This window comes from Musa acuminata, chromosome BXJ3-3 (genome assembly GCF_036884655.1).
Source record: "Musa acuminata AAA Group cultivar baxijiao chromosome BXJ3-3, Cavendish_Baxijiao_AAA, whole genome shotgun sequence".
Taxonomy (NCBI): domain Eukaryota; kingdom Viridiplantae; phylum Streptophyta; class Magnoliopsida; order Zingiberales; family Musaceae; genus Musa; species Musa acuminata.
In genome coordinates, this window is record NC_088351.1 from 28,123,713 (window position 1) to 28,148,880 (window position 25,168).

Sequence of the window (25,168 nt, forward strand, 5' to 3'; positions counted from 1 at the left end):
AATATACAAATATATAATATAATTAATAAATATAATTATTTAAAATTTTAAATAAAAATATGCTATTAAATTAAGAAAATCTAAGATACAAAATCACAATGTCACATTAACAAAAAGTTTCAAAATTCAAAACATTAAAATTTTACATCAAAGTCATTCATCATAATCAATATTATCGTCATTTTCACACAAATCATCTTCATTGAATTCGTCTTCTTTCTCTTGTTCTTCGATTCCTTCCTCTTCATCAAGATATGTTTCATTCTCTGTGTCTTCAACAATAGCAGGAGCCGAGCTTGATGCTTTTGCACTCATTTTTCTCTTTGACATCTGTCTTGTATATGTTTGTAATTCTCCAGCACCTGAAGCTCTTGCCACATCTCCCCACGTCAATCTATCATCTTCAAATACAAGTTCGTCTTCAGCATTTTACAAGTTAGCACCTATTTCTCCTACTAACCACTCATTTGAATCATCAATATCTTGCAATGAGATTGAATCAAATCTATTTTTCAAATCATGACGAGTCTTCAAAGCTTGATTATACTTTATGTAAACAAGATCGTGCGATCGTTGATGTTCTAACCGATTTCTTCTCTTCGAGTGAATCTGTCATATCATATAATTTAAAAATATATTAATACATATATCTAAATAAATAAATTAATTAAAATAAAAATATTTAGTAATACTTACATGCTCAAAGACACTCCAGTTTCGCTCACAACCCGAAGCACTACATGTCAAACTAAGTACTTTGATAGCAAATTTCTGTAAGTTCGGGGTGGAATTTCCGAATAGACTCCACCATTCAGCTGCAAAATTTATGTTATTATTAGCAATAACATAGTAACATAATATATATGAAATTAATTATATCAAATTATTAATACTTGGAGAGGTAGTTGTCCTGGATCGAACGACAATTGGAATTCCAAAAAGACCTTCAGCATTTTTATATAAAGATAATTCATGAATAATCTTATCTTGAACCTCAATGCTGTGAACTAATCTTGCAACACACTGATATAACCCACCCAAAACTTCTGCATCAAATCCAACATATTTAATCTTATAAAAGAATTCAGGGTTCAAATAATATCCTGCTGCAGGTAAGGGACGATGAAGTTAACAATTCCATCTTTCGTCAATGATTGTAAAGATTTTCTTATATTTTTCTTCATTTTCATTAAAAGATCTTTTAATCGTCTCCTTTGCTCTATCCATAGCCTCATAAATATATCCCATTGCAGGCTTATTTTCATTATCCACCAACCGAAGGACTCGAACAAGAGGGTCCATTACCTTTAATATATAAACTACATGATTCCAAAAGGATGGCATTAAGATGATATCAGCAGCCCTCTTGCCTTTTGCTTCTTGTGCCCATTTACTTGTCACCTATTTCTCAGAGGTAAACATATTTCTCAGAGTATGTTTTTGACGATGCACGCTCTGTAATGTCAAGAATGAAGTAGCAAATCGGGTAACACCATGTCTCACTAATTCTTTATTCCCTGTAAATTCTCTCATTATATTCAAAGCCCCAATGTGATTATAAAGAAATCCAACAACAAAAATTGTCCTTTCTAAGGTTTTCTTGATTTCTAAGATCTTTCCAATATCTTCCAACATTAAATCAATATAATGTGCTGCACATGGAGTCCAATACAAGTGTTGTCTTTTTGATTCAAGCAATTTACCTGAGACAAAGGATAACAAAAATGATAAGACTTAAGAGTTTAACACACTTAATTGAAGATAAAATAATTAACAAAATCAAAAGATGAATATTACCAGCTAAAACATAGTTGCTTCCATTGTCGGTTATGATTTGAACGATATTTTGTTCTCCAATTTCTTCCACGAAGTTGTCAAGTAAATCATATATCTTGTCTCCAGATTTTACAAAAGATGAAGCATCTATTGACTTCACAAACATAGTCCCTAAAGAACAATTAACCATAAAATTAATTATACTCATACGCCTCCTGTCAGTCCAAACATCTGACATAATAGAGCAACCATGTGTTGCCCATGATTCTTTATGACCCTTTAGTAAGTCATTTGTATAATTCAACTCTTTTTGCAGCATTGGAACTCGCATCTCATAATAACTTGGAGGTTTTAATCCTGCACCATATCTTCCAATAGCTTCAATCATATCCTTAAAACTGTCTAAACGAGTTGTACTAAGGGGAAGACCAACCTGATAGAAGAAGCGAGCAATGTGCTGAATTGTTTTTCCTCTTATTTCTTTATCACAAGCATCACTTATATTTGTTTGTCTCAATTTTGAGCCTCCTGCTTGCCCTTGTTGTTTCTGGGATCCTTGAAGCATATATAGATCCATCGATCCTTTTCTACCTTTCTTAGTATTCATAACTTCTTTTCGCTTTTTGTCGTATACTCTTTTTTCACTTGGGTTAATACTCGCAGAATAATCTTCTTCTTCATCCCTGAGATATTCAACATTGTCTTCTGATAAATTCCCATAAGATTCATTCTTTTGTGTCTTCTTTTCATTCATATAATTCAGCAACTCTTCTTTTACCTCAGGTGGACATTTTTTGCAAACTGCTGCATTCTTGAAATTTCCTACTAGATATTGTTTTGCACGAAAAATACCACCTCTGGTAGTCTTATCGTAGAATATGCAAGTCACTACATTAGGATCTTTCGGATCCTTCAAATAATTATACTTCCATGCAGGATCTTTTTTTGATACCATTGGAGACTCTATTGAGTTGCTCTCTACACTTGCCATTTTTGTTGAAACCTAACAATAATTTCAAATAAATAAAAATTAACAACATTAAAATCAAAATAATATATTATTAATCTATTAACAGAAAATTAATCATTTCAAAATTCAAATAAACTTAATATTAAGAGTATATTGAGCTGGAGAAACGAGGGAGGCGCGAGCAGCGGGAAGGCTCGCGGGAGGCGCGAGCAGCAACAGCGGCAGCGAGCGACGAGATCGTGATCGGGATCGGGATCGGGATCGAGAGCGGCAGCGGCAGCAGGTTAGTGTTGGGTTAGGGTTATATCGGTTTAGTTGGTTCGATTGAACCAACTAACAACCGAACCAGACCTAAAATTCTGGTTCGGTTGCCTTGGTTTACCCAGGCGCTCGCCCGAAGCGCCCAGCGCCTGGGCTCGGGCGAGCGCCCAGGCGGCGCCTGTTTGAAGCGCGCCGCCTGGGACATTAGCGAGGCGCTCGGGCCTCGCCTCGCCTCGCCCGAGCGCCTAGGCGAGCGCCCGAGCGCCTTTTGCAATCACTGCTCCACATCACTCCCCATCTTCGGCCAGTAGAAGGCCCTCTCCACGAGAGCCAACGTTCTGTGAATGCCTGGGTGTCCAGCCCAAAGGGAATCGTGACACTCTTTTAAGAGCTCACGACTTAAATTGTCCACTCGGGGAATATAAACCTTATTCCCTTTTGTATAAACAAGTTCCTCTTGGACCCAAAATCGTCGTGCCTTGCCTTCTTTGATGAGCTGCATCAGGATAACTGCCTGGGGATCACTATACAGTCCATCCCTGATTCGGGAAAGGAAGTTGGAGTGCAACTGACTTGCTTGGCCTCTGCCCTCCAGTTGTACGGCATTCACGCATTCCACTTTCCGACTCAGCGCATCGGCCACAACATTCGCCTTCCCGGGCTTGTACTCCATTGCCATATCAAATTCAGCCAGGAAGTCCTATCATCGCGCTTGCTTTGGGGAGAGCTTCTTCTGAGTTTGGAAATAGCTCAGGGCGATGTTGTCCGTCCTCAGCACAAATCGCGACCCGAGGAGGTAGTGTCGCCAAACTCGTAGACAGTGGATCACTGCTGTCATCTCCTTCTCATGCACTGGATACCGCCGCTCGGTCTTGTTGAGTTTGCGGCTCTCATAGGCCACCGGATGACCCTCTTGCATGAGTACCCCCCAATAGCGAAGTCCGAAGCATCTGCATGGACTTCAAAGGGCTCTCCATAGTCCGACAATTTGAGCATCGGTTCTTCCAGAACAACAGCCTTCAGATCTTGGAATGCTATCTCACATTTGTCAGACCACTTCCAAGGCTGCTCCTTCTTCAGCAACTCCGTCAGTGGGGTTGCTCGCTTCGAATATCCCACTATGAAGCGTCGATAGTAGTTGACGAAACCAAGGAAGGATCTCAACTCTGGCACCTTCTTTGGAGTTCACCATTCCGCAACTGCTTGCACCTTCGACTTATCCATCCGAATGGAGCCATCACCGATTCGATGCCCCAAGAATAGGATCTCAGTTTGAGCAAAGTAGCATTTCTCCCTTTTCACGAACAAAGTGTTCTCCCTGAGAACCTTGAAAATCATCCGAAGGTGCTTGACGTGCTCCTCGAGCGTTTGACTGTAGACGACGATATCGTCCAAGTAGACGACCACGAACTTATCCAAATACTCCTTGAATAGTTGGTTCATGAGAGTGCAGAATGTGGTCGGAGCGTTGGTTAAGCCGAAAGGCATCACTAAGAACTCAAACGCTCCATACCTGGTCACACAGGTAGTCTTCGCTTCGTCGCCTTCAGCAATGCACACCTGCCAATACCTCGACCGAAGGTCGAGTTTTGAGAAATACGTAGCCTTGCCCAATTGGTCGAATAAGTCTGCAATGAGCGGGATGGGATACTTGTTCTTCACTGTTACTTTGTTGAGGGCTCGGTAGTCGACGCATAATCGGAGGCTCCTATCTTGTTTCTTCTGGAAGAGAACTGGAGCTCCGAAAGGTGCTTTAGAGTTGCGGATGAGACCACCGCTTAGCAGTTCACCTAATTGCTTCCTGAGTTCTGCCAACTTTGGCGGGGGCATGCGGTAGGGTGGTCTCGCTGGAGGCTTCACTCCTGGCTCCAGCTCGATGCTGTGATCCACGCCTCTGCGTGGTGGAAGAGTCTTTGGCAACTCGGGTGGCATAACGTCTTTGAACTCTTTTAGGACGTTCGCCACCACAGCAGGTTCTTGAATTGCCTCCTCGTTGAGTGGCTCTAGCTTCATAGCAGCCACGAATGTCAATTCGCCTTTTTGCACCCCTTTCTTCAGTTGTAATGCCGAAATGTGTTGGGGCTCCTTAGTTCCTCTCCGAGAGACGGGAACCATGCAGGGGTCATCGCCTCCCATCATACATAGGGAGTTCAAGAACAGCATCGGCACCAACTTCGCCGCGTGCATAAACTCCATCCCAAGAATCACTTGGAAGTCATCTAGTGGCACAACCATCATGTTGGTGTTTTCGCTCCAAGTTCCGATTTTGATGGGAACTCCCTTCGCCAACCCGGAGATTCGCCTGACCTCCGAGTTCACCGCCTTTCATTCGGCTTGGGCTCTTCTCCAAGATCAACCCAAGTCGCTGTGCTTCACGATCGGCTATGAAGTTGTGGGTAGCGCCCATGTCCACCATTGCACGGGTCGTTTGGCCATTTAGCTTGATGTTCACATACATCAGCTCATTACTTCCTGCTTTTTGTGCTTTTGTCTTCATGTTCTCCCCCACTTGACCCCGCATAGCGTTCAACAAACGCATTGCTCCCATTCGGGGTCCTTGCGACTCCTCGTCGTCGCTGTTGGATTCAGAACTGCTCGAACTAAGAGCAACAGCTTTGCCCTTGTCCGATCGGGGGGGGGGGTGGTGGATAGAAGCCGTCAAAGCATTGAGTGCCTGTTTTTGTGGGCACTCCCTTACCATGTGCGGTCCTCTGCACAAGAAGCATCCTCCAGGTTTTGAGGCCTTGCCTTTCGGGTTCGACCCTTTGTGGGAGCTCTTCTTCTTTTGTTCGCCCCCGAGCTCCTTCCCTCGAGAATGTTTTGGAGGGCGATTGCTTGAAGATTGTTTCCTTCTTGCTGGGTCTTCAGAGGAAACAAAGTCGGTGAGCCTTTCTGTAGCAGCAATTGCCCCGACCACATCGGTAACATTCTTTCGATTTAGCTCCTGTTGAGCGCATGGTTTCAAACCATCGAGGAAACTAAACAACTTGTCCTTCTCGGACATGTCCTGTATGTCCAACATTAGTGCAGAAAATTGTTTCACATAGTCTCGGATGGTGGTACTTTGGCGGAGTTGTCTCAACTTCCTTGCGACGAACTCCGTGTTCTCCGGTAAGAACTGAGTTCTCAACTCCCGCTTCAAGTCCTCCCATGTGTCGACTCGACACCGACCTTGTTGGATCTCCTCCCAACGGGTTCGCCACCAAAGTTTTGCATCTCCGTTCAGATACATTGTTGCTATAGAAACTTTGGTATCTTCAGAATCGGGTCTCGTAGCTCGGAAGTATTGTTCCATGTCGAACAGAAAGTTCTCGAGCTCTTTGACATCTCTGGCCCCTCCATATCCATGAGGCTCAGGTGCCCTTAAATTTTGTGGCGGTGCAACGCGGGTGTTGCCTCCTCCCGCATTTAGTGTTATTGTGAGCATGGCCACCTTTGCAGTGAGTTTCGCCACAACATCCTGTAAGTGTTGCACGGAGTCTTTGGTGTCATCAGACAACCGGTCGACTAGGGCCTCAACCTTGTCGATCCTGGACTTCGCTTCCTCTTTCGAGCTCTCTACCCCAACAAGCCTTTGTTGGCCATGGTAGAGTTCCTCCATGCTCGCTTCAAGAACATCCAGGCGGGTTTCCGCCGTTGTGAGTTTCTCCTTGTGACTCTTTTTCCCAGTTAGCGCTCCAGATTGCGCTTCCTCCGCTCGCGGAGAGTAGCCAACTTCTCGCTCATCCTGTTCGCTGCCGCGCTCCTCTTGAGCGGCTCCAACAGCATGAGAACGAGTGTGCACATGCTGCCCACCTGCGGCTGCTTGGGGTACGGGTCCGGCCTGCCCCGTCTTGCTTGATTCGCCACGATGCTTTGCCATGGCGAAGTTGCGAAGTTCGTTCGCTGCTCGCTTGAAGTGCTTGCCCACTCTGATACCACAATGTCACGGCCTTAGCTGGAATTGCTGAAGGCGTGAGGCACCTTTGCGGCCAAAGACGTGAACTTAGCTGGCGTTGCCTAAGTCGCGAGTCACCCTTGTGGCAAAGACGCGAACTTAGCTAGCGTTGCCTAAGTCGCGCTTCGCCCTTGCGATATCGCTCCGCAAGGATCAGCCCACTTGTAACCTCTCGCAAGTCCCGAAAGACCTGTAAAAGAGAAAGTTGGTTAGTTCGAAAGAACGAGCAACGGACAAGTCCCGAAGTCTCGCGAAAAGGGGAAGCTTTACAAGCAATTCAGCGAGCACCTTGCGTGCACAAGAGAAAAGAGGGAGAGGGAGAAAACAAGGCTTTAGAAGGATGAACGAACAGTTGCAAGCCCACAAACAACCGCTCACCTGGTCCCGGGCGCGAAAACAAGTTCCCGTAAAGGCCACGTGCGAACTTGCGAAAGAGAGTTCAACGCCCGGTATATAACCGAAGCCCCATCCAGCCCTGTGCCACCCGGGGGGTTTAAAGGGGCTGAGATGGCTAACGTTTTGGTGAGCGGAGGCAGATTACCGCAACCCTCCCGCGGCACGCAAAAACGGAGCTGTTTTGGGGTTGTTTTGCTCGGTTCGGTGAGCGGTCGCTTTGTAACGCTGCAGCTTGTTCGAACTTACATTTTTACAAGCAAAATGACCCAAAACCAAGAGAAAACATGCTGTCAAGCAGCTGTACATGCAGGTGTGAGCGACGAACGGTTCGTTGAACGGAGTTGTTGCGGGTGCGCGACGATCGTTCGTAACATAACGTCAGAGCAAGAGGTGCATTTATGGACTTATTGTGCAAATTTCCAATATATTAATTCTTGAACAAGGAAGTTGAACAAAATTGCATTTCTAATATTGGTGTTGCAGCTAGTAATTGTAGTTATTGGGTGATAGATACATTTCCAAGACTTACAAAAGTAGAATTCGATAGAAGGGTTCAGCTTAGCTTTACATATTGAAGTATTAAGCATCTTGAAGTATCCATATTGTGGCTTCTAAAATTTATCCTTATTGAAGTGTAATATTTTTACCATTGAGCTTGAAGAGGAGCAATATATAATTTTAGTCTTTGAGCATTTGCATTGGTTCCTGAATATCATTGACTTTTGGAATAGATCTATTAGCTTCTGAACTATTGTGCTTTCTACATTTGGTTTTTAAATATTTGAGCATGTTTTGAAGGCTATAAGTGCTTTTGGGAGCTTCCTTGAGAATTTTATATTTCAGTTGTTGGTTTGGTAGGGGTAAAACACATCGAGAAAGTGAGACTTCATGGTTTGGTTTCAATGGTTTTTCCATCAATGCAGTGAAAAAAATACCTGACTAATTTCCACTCCATCAATGCAGTGAACAAAATACCTGACTAATTGCCACCCTGTAATCCTGCAAAGGAGGTCAGAGGAAGAGGTGTGTTTATGGGCTTATGGTGCAATGGTGATATCTTGAACAAGGATGTTGACCAAAATTGCACTCATGGAATTGGTGTTTCATTTACTAATGCAGTTTTTGGGTAATAGATAGGTTTCCAAGACTTCATAAGTAGAATCCATCCGAAGGGGGAGATGAGCTTTACATATGACACCTGCTTTGGCTTGTCTTCATTTTTGAAATGCCCTACACTTACGAAAAGGATGTCATTTGTATTGTTTGTGAGTTGTCCATTGATGAGTGCATAATCATTTAATTGAATAGAACTTTTAGAATTAGGATGTGTTGATGGATCTGAGTACAGTACAAAGATGTGATGCAAAGCAGCTGTAATTTTTATTGCTATTTCTTTTGCCTATCTTACCTTACTAATTTATCGCAAAAGATGAACAAACTTTGATGTTCAATCCCAGGAATTCCATTTCGGTTACCGGACCCATACTGGTCCATTGCTGAATTATTACAGGTCTGGTCCATGCCAGCGTACTGACCCATGGTACACTGTTATGTACCATGATACCATTTGCTGGTTTGTGGGAGGAGCAGGAGCAGGGGGAGGAGGAAGGAGGAAGAAAAAGGAGGAGGAGAACAAGCTGTACCAGGTAATGATCTGCAATGGGTGGTGTCGAGCAGGTGGCGACAAGGGGTGTTGTGATCAGCGGATTCTAGGAGTCACGATGCATGAGAAAGATTTCAATTGATTTCTATTTTAAACACCCAGATCAAATTGCTTGAACAGAGGGGGGACCATATCTCGGCTCATGGATTGGTAAGAACCATGGGCTGGTATGAACCACGGATTGGTATGAACAGGCTTGGGTGGCCGGTTGGCTTGAAAAGGGGTGGTCACATGTTTGTGTCACCAAAAATTTTATAATGCAAATGAATGGCAAGTTTCAGGAGATCCTTGGCAGAACTTTTCATCTGCATTAGAGTAGCATCTGCAGTTGCTCTTGCCTCTCGTTGCATGAAATTAGTAAATAAGCACCAGATAATTCTTTCATATTTATGTGGTTAACTCCATTTTTTGACAAATTTGTGGCCATTGTCTGTTTTATAAATTTGTGCAATTCTAATGAAATATTTGTGTTCTCTTCTGATGCAGACACGTCAGGCTTGACTTTCAAGGGTGATGTGACCGACATCATATGTGTAGATATGCACGAAAGAGACAATGACACAGGTTCCTATGCTATCGATGAACCAGAGCAGGGCCTTGCTTTGGGTGATGAGAAAGCAGAGTTGGATGAAATCATGTCTTCCTCTACAAAATATGATGAGCATGATCAGATTTATCCAGATAATTTTGAAGATGAAAATCTAACGAGGAAGGATACTAAGGCTGTTGGAGATTCTGTTCTTCAGAACCCTATAGGCAACAAACATTTCTTGGACTTTCCTGCTGATGTATTCTCTTGTAGCATCTCTCAGAGAAAATTTCTGTACTGTATTAATTCCATTTAGTTATTTATCCTGAGAATTTGGAATTTTGTCAGGGGATGGCAGTTGATGTGGTTTCTGAAGATGAAGAAAGCTGGTCCTTGATGTCTGGATCTGAATCAAGTACTGCTTCTGATACTCCAGAGGATGAAGGTCAACTATTGCTAGTGAGTTTTGTTCTTTTTGCATGATACCTTATTTACAGCATCTTACTTTTTAATTTCAGGCCAGATGGAGTGCCCAGAGTTGGAAAATTGTTATGCTGCAATGGGAGATGTGGTAATAATAACCAATTGCTATCCTTTTGGAACACAGAGAGAATTTGTTTATTTATACAAGACATGACTTTCTCTAATCAATCCTTTACTTATTCTTTCTTTTTCAAACATTCAAATATATTTTCGTGTGGATGTTAGTGTTTCATGCTCTCCTTTAAGCATTAGTCAATTCAATATCCTTCTTCATTTAGAAACATATCCTACTGTTGATTGCTTTCTCTATATAGGATATACCGATATACTAGTTCCTGATTGGTAGGACTACATCCTAATCGGTTGGAACTGGGTAGGGTGGATATGACTTTATTAACTTCGATAAATATCAATTTGTTTGTTCCATTTTCTAATGTATGGTTGTATCTGATGATGTTCATTAATGTCAAATTTCATTTGTTTTTCTGATTTATGGATTTCCTTTTGGCCAGAGTTAATTTTTCACATTGTTACCAGACCAAATGAATGACAATGTTGTTACCTATTAATCATTGAAAGCAATATGATGGCTGATATAACTTTAGGCATGGTTTTGAAGTTTAGGAAACTTAAGAGAGTTTTTTTTCCCTGATATGCCATGTCTTTTACAATGTATTAAGGGTGTGCAGACTATTCTATGGAGTGTGTTATCAGAATCCCTGCATTTGATTTTTAATAGATGTGATTTACCAACGTGTAGGATACCAATAGGATATAAAGAGAGAAGGGAATGAGAAAGATATCAATGCCCTTGTGTTTGTGGTAAAAGCTAATAGAACAAGGTCCTAAACAAGGTTTAACTTGTACTTCTGACCAGACATTGGTTGAGCCGATTTAGTATGCCGTGAGAGGCATACATGCTAGTTCTGACCTATACTGGTTAGATATGAAAAAAGAGAAGAGTAAATAAAAATCTTCTGCTCGTCTCCTGCAACAGTGCCACAAGAGCATTGGGCTTTTCCCTATGGTTTCTATTGGGAGACAGTCGCAGGTCAGTTTTGACCTATACCAATTGGGTAAGAAAAAAAACAGAATAAGAATAAATAAGAAATTTCTGCCCCTTTCCTCCAACAATGCCTCTGAGTATTGCACATTGCCCTATGGTTTCTATTGGGAGACAGGGTTGCAAGCCGCAAATCATAAAGTTCCATACCAACAATCTGTAGACCAAAATCTATTTAGAATTGGAATGTAACTTTAATGCGATTAAATATCAAACCAGGTCATCCACAACCCAGTCTAAACATGGCCTAGTACATCGTGCCTTGTATAGGTGGTATCCCATGATATTCAATTCCTTGGTTCTGGTTATGATCTAGATGCTTGTGATAAATAGTTTGGGATTTTTTTGTAGATCTTTGGTATGCATCATGTTGATAATCTCTATAATTAAAAATAAACTTATTTCTCCAAAGTTCCAAGAATTGAAACTGAAAAAAAATAGGAAACCATAGGAGGAACCAAATGATAACAAAAGGAATGGAAACTGGAAAGACTGATCGAGTCGGAACAAGTAGAAGAGGCCAACTAGAATTGGAGATCTGATAGCAAACATCCTTCAGCTCTATGCTCATAGAAGTTGTAGAGTTGAAACCAACTTGTGTTCAATTTTGAATAAAGTCACTTTTTATACTGACACAAGCGTTACTTGCTGGTGTAATTTTGTCCACGTTGTGTATATCATATTGATAGTTATCTGCTGGCTAGTCTTGTGTGTACTATTGGATGTTTTGATGTATTTTATATTAGATGCTTAATAACCTTGGTAAATCTTTTTTAAAGAGCCTTAATTTAACTAATTTGTTTTTGGAAAGGTCTGACTGATTGTTGTCTCCTGTGCTTTTTATGGTTGATTTTATTTCTACTTAAGTGTGTTATTTACACTTTCAGAGGAAATAGTTGTTTGGTAGTAGTCTACATATATCAGCTTGCAGATGAAAAGAAGATAAATACAATGGATATATATATGTATGTTGGAGGTCGATACAGTGATTTAAAAAGGTGCTCGGGCGCTTGCCTAGGCGCTCGGGCGAGGCGAGGCAACGCCCGAGTGCCTCGCTTCATTTCCAGGCGGCGCGCTTCAAAGAGGCGCTACCTGGGCGCTCGCCCGAGCCCAGGCACCGGGTGCTTCGGGCGAGCGCTTGGGTTAAACCAGGCGACCGAACTAGCGTTTGAGGTCTGGCAAACGCTGGTTCGGTCTCTGGTGCTTTAGTTGGTTCAATCGAACCAACTAAAGCATCGATATCAGTGTGACTTCCCCAACCCTAACCCTGCTTGTCGTTCACGCTATTGCCGCTGCTGCTCGTTGTCGTTGCTGCTGTCGTCGCTCGCCGCTCTCGCTATCGCTGCTCGCTGCTACCGTTGCCGCTCCCACTATCACCGCTCGTCGCTCCCGCTGCCGCTGTCGCTGCTACTGTTGCCATTGTCTCCGCTCGCCACTTTTGCTCCCGCTCTCGCTACTGCTGTCGTTGCTCCTGTTGCCACTGTCTTTGCTCGCCGCTTCCGCTCCCGCTGCTCGCTGCTGCCGGTGCGACTGTCGTCGCTACCGCTGCTGCTACCACTGTCGTCGCTCGCAGCTGTCGCTCCTGCTCCCGCTCTTCTCAGTCAACATCCTTAGTCTTCCGACTCTTCCCTTACACTCTTCGATAGTATACTGTTAACAGTATACAATATACTGTTAACTGTATACTAGTAATAGTATTTGTATTTATTAGATTAATTTAATAACATATTTTTATTTAAAATTTAAATAATTATATTTATTAATTATATTATATATTTTTATATTTTAGCATCTCACTTCGCTCGGGTGAGCGCCTAGCGCCTCGGGCGTTTTTGGACCTTGGCGTCTTTTGGCGCCTAGCGCTTTTTAAATCACTGGGCCGATTAGTTGTATGTATGTATGTATGTTGGAGGCCGATTAGCTGTATCTTGTATAGTGTTGCCCTGCATAAATAAGGTCTAAAAACTATTAGATATCCCTTGAAGCCCACAACTCATCATGCTTGCATCACTTGATAGAAAAGTAAGGAAATTTATGAATGAAAGAATATCATTCTCTTATCTCTTCATCTTGAAATTGGCACTTGGCCTTCTATTATTTTGTGTTTCTTTATATGGACTATTTGCAATGTCAAGGGCAACTAGCTATGTTATACACAAGGAGCATAATTTTGTTTGGACTAGTATGTAGTGGCTGATATTTACCAATCCGGACATGAAACCGCATGTGAACTGCCTAATTTCGGATGGTCCATATGAGGTACTGCCTTACTCCCATTTGCCAGCAGTACTCTTCTTCTCAACCTCCTCCTCAGCTTCTGCTGCATCCTTCTCCTCCTGTAATGATTCCTCCTCCCCTCCTCTTCTTCTTTGGTGCCTCCACTCTTCATCTTCTACGTTACTGCCTCCCTCATACCGACAAAATCTGAAACGGCTTGGCCACGTAACAACATGAGTCTGGTACCCAAAACTGAAAATCGTGGTTATATATGCTGTTCATAATGCCAATGCAAGCTCGAATAGGTCACACTGAGACTTTGGTATTAGACCTTTTCACTAAAGTTTGAAATATCGGGTCTTAGGATACTTTGTCTATGCTAGATTACCATATAAACATTTAAGAATTTATACATACTGTTTTCTGTTAGTAGATAAATTCATGCATGAATGTATATGCAATGCATGCCTTATTTATTGTAAAATAATAATGATGCATTTCAAATGTCAATACTACTGCTGCAGGATTCAAATACACAAAAACACTGTACTCTTAGAGGTTATTGAAATTCCATGATTGTTATGTATTGGTTGAATTTAGCATGAATGAATTGGCTTTTGTTAATTTGGTTGTTTTGGCTTCCACATAGGAAGCCTGAGGCACCTCTAGTCTGTAGGATAGATCTGTCACCAGGGTTTACTAGGTCTTTTTGACAACCATGGTCAGGACCTCTTTAACTTAAAGATAGCACTTGCTGATTTGCTATTGTACCATTCCACTTTTGGTGATTGCAATGTGGGAGAAAGTGAAGCAACATTTTTCTTCATGTGCATCATGAAATCTTCATATTGCCATGTGCCAACCCATGCAGAAAGCTGATACAATCTTCATGAGTTGGTAGCCAACCAATCTAATAACTTGGCAACATTCACAAACATGTGGCTTCAAATTGGTTAGCCCAAGTGTAGTGACCCAACCCATCCATGTCTATGGTTGTGGATGGTTTGGGGGCATCAGATAGAGTGTAATATGACAACATAGACAATTGGTCATACATGTGATGTAGATTGATCTATGAGATACAACCTAACCTAATGCAGTCAATTCATGCTAGCTAATCTAGATTGACTTGGCAATGATGAACTTGAGCTTAGAATGTACTGAAAGCAATGCTAAGCAATATAATGACAGAAGGAAACACAACTGTTACAAAAAATTGTGAGCTTCGAAAGAGTCAATATATGAATTCAAAAGCTCCAAAACTAGTACTTCATTGTCTTAAGTAAATATGTAATCTCATCTAGGTCCCAATAAAATTCTGCAACTCTTCCACTTATAATTCCCTGTCACTGTAGAATTCAATGGTTGTGTACAATATGTCGGCAATTAAGGTTCAACTCTGGAATGTTTTAATCAGATTTTGATGTTGGTTTTTCTTGGATCCTGTAAGCTGTCAGCAGTGCATAAGTATATTTTTATGAACAAAATACTTGGAACTTCAACACAATAGTTTAATCCTGCAAGTTCAAGTATTATTTTTGCTCATATTAAAAGCAATTTACCTGATTTGCTATCTTCTATTTTGTGATTAGCAGTTTAACAATCAGATGTCAGTCATGATCTACCCTGACTATGTCATACATGGGAACACTTTGTATGGAGATTCTCAGCTTGTCTTCTCTTCAGATTGCATTAAGATTGAGTGTTCAGATGCAAGTGGAAGTGATGAAAAGTTTGCTTCTGAATGGGCTGTTTCTGATATAGTTCATATTGATTGTCGGTGGAGTGGAACTGTGAGTTTTCTTAGCCATGGAAGATCTTTTTTTTTGTATTACATTGTAGTGTTACAGCTTTGTTGTTATTGTTGTGTTATGTATTACATTGTTGTCCATAGCATCAGTTGTGTCTCCTTATTCCAGGTAACTACTGCATTGGTTAAACTTTGCCTTAGAGCAAATGATGTGACTAAAAGTGAGAAACATCATAATGTTTCTGGTACGTTCATTAATGTTTTTTTACAATTTACTTTGACTTTGTCTCTTACATACTTCTTCTATCAATTTTGTCTCTTTCTTATATTCAGTTAATGGGAGATTGGCAGTTGAACTCCTTGATGCATTATTTTTTTTCTGTGATTTGTATAATCTGGTCGCCACTAGATTTTGTGTTAGCCGTGTACTCTTTTGGATTAGATTGGGTTGTTAGGTTGATTTTTTAGTACTGATATTTATGTCAGGTGGAAAATGTTTACAAAATGACATATATCTGTGGTCTGTTTACATATATTTGTTGATTTTTTTGTTTCAATAAACAATTTATAAAGCTTCCAATTGTGAGCTTGGCTGTCTCTGCCCGGTTCTATATTGACATAAAGTGTGTGCTCTTTTCTCTATAGAACTTGGTTAGGAATGGAGGTGCCAAAAGCTTTTATGTAGTTATAAGCAAGGATTGTCATATTGCGTACCAGACTTGTTCTAGTCCTTGGCCGAATCTGTACGTATCGGTTGGTACCGGTGTTTCAAAGACGAACATGAATGCAAAGAGGAAGGCGCTGTGGTGGAAGAGGAGGAAGGAGGAAGAAAAAGGAGAAGGGAAGAAGAGGAGATGATGGAGGGAGTGGAGAAAGAAAAAAGAAGAGGAGGTGGTGGTGAAGGAAGACAGAAGAAGAGGAAGAGGAAGGAGAGGAGGCGGTGGAGGAAGAGGAGAAGAGGCATATTCGGTAGACATTCGTGATATATCCTGCATGCATGAGACACAATTAGGGCAAAGGTGATGTGCAGCAACAGTGTTCGGTCTGGTCGTGCGTGCACATGCAAGATGTGATTAGGGCAAAGGCATAGACAAATTCTTTCTTTTCTATATGGGCGGACCGGACTGCCTGAAACGGGAACAGTCCATGTAATGATTCACAGACGGATGAGTATGTATCACCCGTTTTGTTTCGGTCCTGGTGAAAGATCGTCCTTGGTTATAAGCATAACTGCTCAATATTATAAGTCCATTATTTGGATATTCGGTCCTTTGTTTGCTGAATCCTTGGATCCTAGAATTTGTGATTAAGATGGATTTGACTTGAAGATTCACACTTACACGCAGGTCTTGGGATGTCCTATGTAACTTGGAAGGGTTCATGAAACTTATCTAATGCGCACTGCCTAGTAAAGAAATAAGTGACAGTAATGCACTCGTCCATAGATAATGGTAATTCATTCGGCTTCCTGCAATTCCAGTGACAGTGATGCCCATGTTGATAGGACTAGCATATGGATTGAAGTCATTTGTACTCTGTTGATCTGTTCACTACAATGGATGTACCATACTTGTGAAATGATGTATCAGAATTGCGGGATGCATCTGTGCATGACTTAAGACATTGTGTAAGTGTAAACATTGTGGTGCTGCATGCCAGATCAATGCACATGACATGGTATTATGGGGATGTCTAGTGCTGTTGGACTGTGCTGGTGTCATGACATAAAAGTGTTCATGCCAGCTGAACTGGTGTGTACTGCAGTCGATACTTTGATTCTTACCATGATCAAATATGGAGTCTCTTCATTTTTAATTTTGAGAGAATCGGAGATTTTAAAGGATGACGACTATTACCTCATCTTCAATTTTAGGGCCATTCTAGGTTATTGGGACACAAACATATGGTGCTTCAGTTCAAAATATACAGAAAGGAATTGGTCGGGCTATTATCAAGGACAATGTTCTTGGTATACATATGAAATTTACAACAACAAAAAATTAGTATAATTTTATTTAGTTCAAAAATCTAATTGAACAATTGAAGGAAGTTTCTTTTTCATGGATGTGATCACTTCAAAGTTCACAACTCTTAATTTCTAACATGCATGGTACTTAAGACTTGGGTTTTTAATTTCGAATGATGCGGGCGGTACGTACCGGTCCGCTACAAACTAGTACGCGGACCCCTCGATTGGGGTTGTTTCCGTCCCGTTACCACGCGAAATCGGTCGGTGACAGTCGATTCGACCATCACCGCCCGTTACCGGACGGTATTAGCCGAGGGAGAAGGAAGAAGAGGGAGAAGAAGAGTGAGAAGAAAAGGGAGAACCTGGAGATCCAGCACCGCTCTCCCTCGACGATCCCGATCCGTCGTCGCCCTCCTTCGCCGGACGCCGCAGATGAGATGTCACCTCCTCCTCGTTTGAGGTGATGAGGTCTCGGCATCGTCGGCGACTTCTCCTCTTCCGCGCGGGGAGAAGAAGCCTTAGCGATGTCGTCGAGGCTTCGTGGGGAGAAGAAACGAGGCGACATCGCGAGAAGAAAACAAGGTTTCTTCTCCCCACACGGGGAGAAGAAACGAGGCGACATCGCCCTTTTTTTATTTTTTAACTTTATTATTATTATTATTATTATATATATATATATATATATATATACCGAGACGTCGAGACGTCAGAGCATACTGCTCAGTATAGCTCAGCTCGGTACTGTACGAAATTACGAACCTTGCTTAAGACAATTTGAAATTTGTACGTCTGGTTTAGATAATACAGTTTGCATTTTCCGTTATCTTTCCTTCAAATTTTTGTCACTGTAGGATCTCTTTTGTGATGAGCACAGAAGCACATTCTGCAACTCTTACACTAGTGTGATATTCTCCACTCTCCCTTGATGAATTTGCTCAGGATGATATTTCAATTATTTATTTTGCTTCTAGATGTTTTGAAGGTAATTTTTTCTGTGAACGACATGCGTTGGTTGGAGAAGGAACACAAGATTAGAAATCTGGCAGCAAGATATAGAGATATATGGAATGCAAATTCTGGGTATGCTCTTTAAGCTCATAAGTTATGCAATTATACAACTAAGCTATTGTATGATTTCACAGTTGCTTTAAGAATATCATTGTTAATTAATTTATTTTTCACTGGTTGGGAATAGTACCCTGAGCCACTACTAGCGTAGACAAATGTTACTCGGTGGCATTGTTATCTCACTGGAGATATGTGTATTATAATGCTCACAAGAAATTTTATGGAGACACAATTACTGGCAGCCCTTCTATCAAACTTGTATATGAGCTAAAGAATATTTGATTCTTGGAATACATGTTAATATGCTATCAATTTGTTAGACTCTTCTTTGATTTGCGCTTTAGTTGTTGCCATAGTTTAATAAGTTTTTATTATGGGTAGGTATTGTCTCCACTATGGATGCCACATCACATGTGATTGTCAGTTTCTTAGATGGAGAAATTGACCTAGTAGTGATGTTAGATGTAGATCTTTCTGAGGGTCATTGTGTCAGCCTAGTTGTAAATTTTTAATTAAGTTGTCCTTAAAGATCAACTTCTCAGCCTTTGTAGAAGTAACATTTTCTATGTTACTTCTGTCAATAATTAAATTAAGAATCAAGATTCAGCACATTGCTACATCATAAATGCTTTTGTTCTCTAAACATAAATGCTTCAGGAAAGGATTAGTTGACATTGTTTTGGGGTTTCTGTAGGGTTTAGTTTAGCTTAGAGTTTAACATTTCTAAATTCCCATTCATACAATTCAAATATCTGAAGCTATTTGTTTCCTCAATGGAGAAAAGCTCTCACTTTGGTTATGTATTAGTCCTTTAACTACTTATCAAGGTCTCAGAGAATATGTTATGATTTATGAATTTGTGCGTTGGCTAACATTGGTATTTTTTGGCTAATTGCAGTAATAGTAAGTGACATAATTATGTTGTGAATTTATGATTTTTTACATGTGATTTGTGATCTTTGGTTGTCATAACCATTTGTGATTGGTGATATATGAATCTAATACTTTTTGTTACATATACACATGTAAGATACCAATGATAATCCGCAAATCCTACATTGTCAAGAGTGTCACGGTATAGTTTCACCCTTATATGTGCATATATGAAATAGTCATTTATTACATCATTATGAACTTCTGACCCTTGGACGTCACCCCTTTTCAAGATTATTATCATGCCCTGGTACAGGATCTCGAGCAATTGCTTATCTATTCTCACTGATTTTCTATACTTCCTAGTTCTTCACTGTTCTTTTATTATCCTTTTGCATTGTGGAGCATTATTGCACCATTTTTGTTGCAGGATATCTCATTTTCTCTTGAACCTAATTTTTGTTATCAGCTTATTAGGTGGTCATGCTTTAGGCCAACACTACCATTGTGGTTGTTTTTCTCTTTAGTCTGATTATAGTTGCTGCTGATTATAGTGGGCCTGGTGACGTCCAAAAAACTTCAACCACAAGTTTTACATATAAGATATATATATATTTGTTGTAGAAGATAATTCCCAACTTTGCCAAATATCTTCCATTGTATGTTCCTGTGGCTTCAATTGTTACTTTTGGTCTTTAGTGTTGGTAGTTAACCCAAGGTGGGATTTATTCACTAAATGCATTAGTGCATTTTGTTCCTAGAGTTAAAAGTTCACATGGTTAAATCTTGTTATAGACCATTGTATTGTACCCCTTAACCAAATATTTTTTACTACTATTTGGTCTCTGAACATTTATTTTTCATGTTCATGCTATCTGTTTCTGCTTGCCTCAAATTCTCAATGCCTTTTTGTTGAAAACATTTTTTTCTTTGATTTCAGAGATATGGTGTGGGAAGATGACTCACTGGATCCTAGTGCATTATTTTCAAGGGACTACTTCACAGAGTGAGTTCTAGTTATATTTGTTGAATCTCGTATTTTGATGATGAAACTACTCTCGATCCTAACAATATTGGTATTTGTTGTCTTCTTTGATTTGGGTGCCCTATTTGTTATCTTTGTGTAGAAGCAGAATCTGGAAATAAACCCAGAAATCTCAGCAACCTACATGCTCATGTTGAATCCTTAATCTTGTTTGTCATTACTTCTATACATTGTTGTATTAGATACTGTTATCATATCAAACTGAATGATTTTTCGCTTTGGTGCATTTATCTCTGTGTCTCTGATTAAACATGTAATATAAGTATGAAGTCATGGCTTCTCTTCATAGATTTATGCATATACATTCTTTTCATGTGCTCAATAGATAATAGATGAACAAGATTTAGCATTCTAATGTTTCTCATATGGTTGCCATTTTATTGTTAATGCAACTAAAGGCAACATTCTCTGAAGCATTCTGAATGTCCATAAAATTTAATAAAAACCAGAAGAAGCTCTCTCAGAAATGAAGAACAGAACTTATGCGTATGCTTGACAGTTAGGGTGATCTTAGTGTGATGCTATAACTGCTACTTTTCATCCTGGTGGCTACTAGATCTTCGGAGTGGTACCTTTTTGTCAACAACAGCATATTATTTTGTGGATTAAGGACGATTTTAGTCTCACTCATTATACTTCCATTGTGACATCTGATTTGTGCAGTCTGCTTTGCTTCAGAAATGCAGATTCCTTTGAAGATGTTGTGTACCCTAAAGGCGATCCTGATGCTGTTTCTATAAGTAAAAGAGATGTTGATCTATTACAACCTGAGACATTCATCAATGACACCATTATCGACTTCTATATCAAGTAAGCTCAACTGAATACTTCTGCTGATTCACTTGATAGACCCTTTTGCTATTCCTGCACAGAATTCTACTCAGGAAATGCTCTTTATTGTCAAGTAACATGTAACTTAGAGGGGTATATCTGTTCTGTACAGATGACTTCTTGCAGTTAATCAATTTAATATATATGAGTTGTTCTGATGCATAACATTGTGGATTAGGACAGATTTATGTGTAAATATTATGTCCATGTAAGCAACTTACTCACGCAAATATCTTCCATTAGTGTGATGCTATTATGTGGATGATTGTAGAGAAACATCTACCTGGATTCATAGTCAGCATCACCATTTCATTGCTTATCTTTAGCACCTCTCCTTGTTGTAACTTTGGTGCCTTGATTATAATTCAGGCTTTCAATTTTGCTCCTAGCTTTTCTTTTAATTTGCTTTTCAGATGCTTTTATTTCTTTAATCTTTGAACAATAAAAAATGGTGGTTTGCATTAGGCCAATTCTATTACAAGACAGCTGATCATTAAATTGATTCAATTTCATTCAATAACTCAGCCTTGTAACCAGAAAATGGTCAAATAGGCCAGAATGTACAAACTTTACAGAAGTTGGCTGATTATTGGAAATCCTAGGTAGTTGACAGCATCATTAATAGAAAAAGACGGAAATGAGTAGAAATGAAGGGAAGAAGGGGAAAACCAAGGTGGAAATGGAGGCAAAAAAGAGAAAAATGATTACAACCATGACTGTAAAACAGAAAAGATGTTCCTACAATTATGATTACTGTATGCTGCAGCCATCATAGTTCGCTCATCTTCTACGTTTTGGGTAATATTCACACTCGAGGAAAGATATAACGAGAGAAAAGGGGACAAGGAAGTTTGAGGATGAAGATATGCCATAATAGAGAATTAAGGTGTCTTGAGATTTATGATTAATATCAAATTTCATATTCTTATTTTATTTTTTTAAATTTATCTTTGCATTACCTAATTTAGAACTAGGTAAGGTTGCATAGATTGATCCTCTCAGACTTCGCATTGGTGGGAGCCTCATATATTGTGTATGCTCTTTTTATCTTTGCATCACCTAACACTTCACTTTGGTGACCAGAAAAGTATTAGGACTGCAATAGCTCCATTGCTATCTTCAAGGTTAGAGATGCATAAATTTGAAGTCTTTTCTCTGTGTGTGTGTGTGTGTGTGTGTGTGTATATGTATATAACAGCCACCTATTACATTAATATAATTAAATGATATCATGTTTGGCCTAGTTCTTTCACTGTTTCACATATGTTATTCATCATTCTGTTGTTCTTGTAGAATTTCTATATTGATGGTTGGATAAGAATGAATGTTTTCAGATCAGTGAATCTTTTATTAGTGTTGTTTATTTGTGTATTATCTTTAAGTCAATGCATATCTTTTTGATATATATTTTGCTTATACTGTCTATGTGGAATTTGAACATTTGTTGTTTACTGCGTTTTAGGTACTTGAAGAACAAGATTCAACCTGATCAGAAGCATAGGTTTCATTTCTTTAACAGCTTTTTCTTCCGTAAGCTAGCAGATCTTGACAAGGACCGGGGTTGTGTCTCAGAAGGCAGAGCAGCTTTCCTGCGTGTCCGTAAATGGACTCGGAAAGTAAATATATTTGAGAAGGACTACATATTCATACCTGTAAACTTCAAGTAAGAAATTTTTGCAATTTGTGTTTAGAAGGCAAACCGTTGCATCTTGATCTAAATTTTACTTGAATGGCAGCCTGCACTGGAGTTTGCTCATTATTTGTCATCCAGGAGAAGTAGCAAACTTGGAAGGCAAGAATTTCTGTTTTGAAGTTTCATACTCCAGTCCAGTCATATGCACAACTTTACTCGTGCTTTATTTTGTTATTGCAGATAATGAAATTGATTCTGACAAAGTGCCTTGTATATTACATATGGATTCTATCAAGGGAAGTCATAGTGGTCTTAAGAATATTATCCAAAGGTAAGCACATACACATTTAAGGCCCAACATAGTTTATCAGTTTATTAACATCTGTAATTGTTTATGGTAACATAAATGTGTCTGTGGCAAGCACTATTTATGGTCATTAGACATCATACTTGGATCTTTACCTGAAGGTGGGATTTGATATTGTCAATTAAGCAAAATAATAAGCTCAGGTAATGAAATGATCAACTTTGTGTGCCTGGAAGATACTTGTTACCTCTATTATGAATGATTGTGAGAAATAACTGGCAGATGACCAGTTTATACGTGAACAGTTGTGAGCACATGCATTCATACATGATCCACACTTCAAATTGAGGGATGCACATGCCATGCGACCACCAGGTATTAGCATGTGTTCATGCCTCGGAAAGCAAGTCTTGATATTGGTTTGTCATTCCCCACGAATCTTTGTGATGTGTACCTTAAATTACTTGATCCACGAAGATTAATTTGTTTGTTATGAGCAGATTGATTCAAATAATAACTAAACGAATTTTGATATTTATGATGATACATTTTTTTAGTTATACATAATGGTTAGCTGTGAAGATATCAGATTACTCTTGTTGGGATGTCTCGTTAGGTTAGGCATGTTGCATACTGTGGGAGGACATGTGCTTCTTCCTTTTTAATATTTATTTCTTGGAGCTCTTTTTCTTTCACCGAAAAGATGTGTCCAAGGAGGAAAAGTTGAAACCAAGGGTCATAGGTGAAGCTACTGAGAGATAGCATTGATATAGATCGAGGTAGGGACCATCTCAGGCTTCTCAAACCACTCCTTTTTTCATCTATTGTCATTGTTATTCTTGTCGTGTTTTTCTTGCACATTTTGATATTTTCTTTGAATGATTTTTTTATTATCTAGCCAACTTTTGCCATGTTTCTATCATTCCATTTATCCCTTATAGTTCATTTGAAGCTTTTTTCTTTTCTCCTATAATGAGACTTTAGTGCATGTTTGCTGGTGTTGAATGACCTGTTTTTGCTTTTCATGAAAAAAAAAAAGATTTTCAATTATTGTTGCTATTGGAGAATCTCTCTCATCATGTTCAATAGTACTCTATGGACAGTGTTGGGAGCCTAAATCAATTGCCAGAGGATCCAATGAGAACAGCTGAACTTTTGAAACTTGTCATCATCTTGATGATCTTCATGTGCTCGAAAGATATTGTTAGCTGTATTGGATCGTTTGTGGGAAATGACCAATTTAACATGAACCATTGCGAGCACATCCATCAGCACATGACCTTGGAAAGCAAACCTTGATGTTGGTTTTTCATCCCCCATCAGTCCAAGTAGTCCTTGTAATGTGTAATTTAAATTATGTAATTTGCAAGGCTTAGTTTCGGCTTAATCTTTTTGTCTTTCATGTGTAATAAGAATACCTTATTTTTGGTTGTATTTTTCATTACAAACTTCTACATATTACAAATGTCGATACTTCAGATGTGTAATGTGCCGCAATTACCATTGAGATCAAGGTTTTCAAATTTGGGTATCGAACCCATGCCAGTCCTTGGCTAGATACAGGTCCGATCTATTATGGTGTTTTGATACATGGCACATTAGAATCTAGTACATAAAAGGGGGGAGGAATAGAAGGAGGTGGTGGAGGTAAAGGAGGAGATGCAATAGTGTAGGAGAGGATGTCATGACCTCAGATGGGATAATTGGGCTATTAACTTCGTTGAGATTGAACCATTGGCTCAAAAAGCTTAAGTTGAAATTGATAGTAGTATACTCATCAGATCCTTATAAGTAAATCTTAGTTTTGCGTATTTTAGATGTGAGACTAATCAGGGTGTTACAAACTCCTCCGCTTAAGGGTTTGATGTTCTCGTCAAGGCCTAGCATAGCCCATATCAGGCCTTAACATGGTGCATGCGAGGCATAGCTCAGTGAAGGCTCCACACCTTGACGAATCCCTTTACTTCATTCATAGGGAATCCTTTCCTACTTGAGTTTATATATCATACCTTAAAACTAAGTTTGTTTTGATACCAAATGTTGACCTGGCTTGATGGAATAACTGGTTTGTTAACTTTGTTAAGCTTGAACCACTAGCTCAAAAAGTTTAAGCTGAAGTTGATAGTAGTATACCCATCAAATAAATTTTTGTCTTGCCTACTTCTGATATGAGACTAATCGGGGTGTTATAAGGAGGCATAGTGGAGGAGAGGAGAGAGTGCAATGGAGGAGGGTGAGGAGAGTATCGATTGCTAGGGCATGGTGGCGACAAATGTAAGTAGTGGCGGATGTGGGCGGTGGTGGATGCAAGTGGCGGTAGATGTAGGCGCTAGGGAAGAGAGAGAACACATGAGAGAGATTAGGTATTAGGGTTTTTTATCTTTAGGATTATGAAAA

General features: G+C 39.8%; 1 protein-coding gene across 4 annotated transcripts in view; it reads left to right on the forward strand.

Annotated features, from left to right (window-relative positions):
* The window catches only part of LOC103978538 (probable ubiquitin-like-specific protease 2B), a 33,777-nt gene that overhangs the window by 4,045 nt on the left and 4,564 nt on the right, over window positions 1-25,168 (forward strand). For 2 of the 4 annotated variants that reach the window (XM_065143334.1, XM_065143338.1), the window contains 11 exons: window positions 9,490-9,791; window positions 9,881-9,977; window positions 10,051-10,103; window positions 14,888-15,088; window positions 15,215-15,290; window positions 17,986-18,094; window positions 19,896-19,961; window positions 20,664-20,810; window positions 22,294-22,494; window positions 22,568-22,623; window positions 22,705-22,795. In XM_065143334.1, coding sequence (XP_064999406.1) covers window positions 9,490-9,791; window positions 9,881-9,977; window positions 10,051-10,103; window positions 14,888-15,088; window positions 15,215-15,290; window positions 17,986-18,094; window positions 19,896-19,961; window positions 20,664-20,810; window positions 22,294-22,494; window positions 22,568-22,623; window positions 22,705-22,795 — 1,399 coding nt within the window. The remainder of the gene's footprint in view (window positions 1-9,489; window positions 9,792-9,880; window positions 9,978-10,050; window positions 10,104-14,887; window positions 15,089-15,214; window positions 15,291-17,985; window positions 18,095-19,895; window positions 19,962-20,663; window positions 20,811-22,293; window positions 22,495-22,567; window positions 22,624-22,704; window positions 22,796-25,168) is intronic. The other 2 variants (XM_065143336.1, XM_065143335.1) reach the window with 2 other exon arrangements.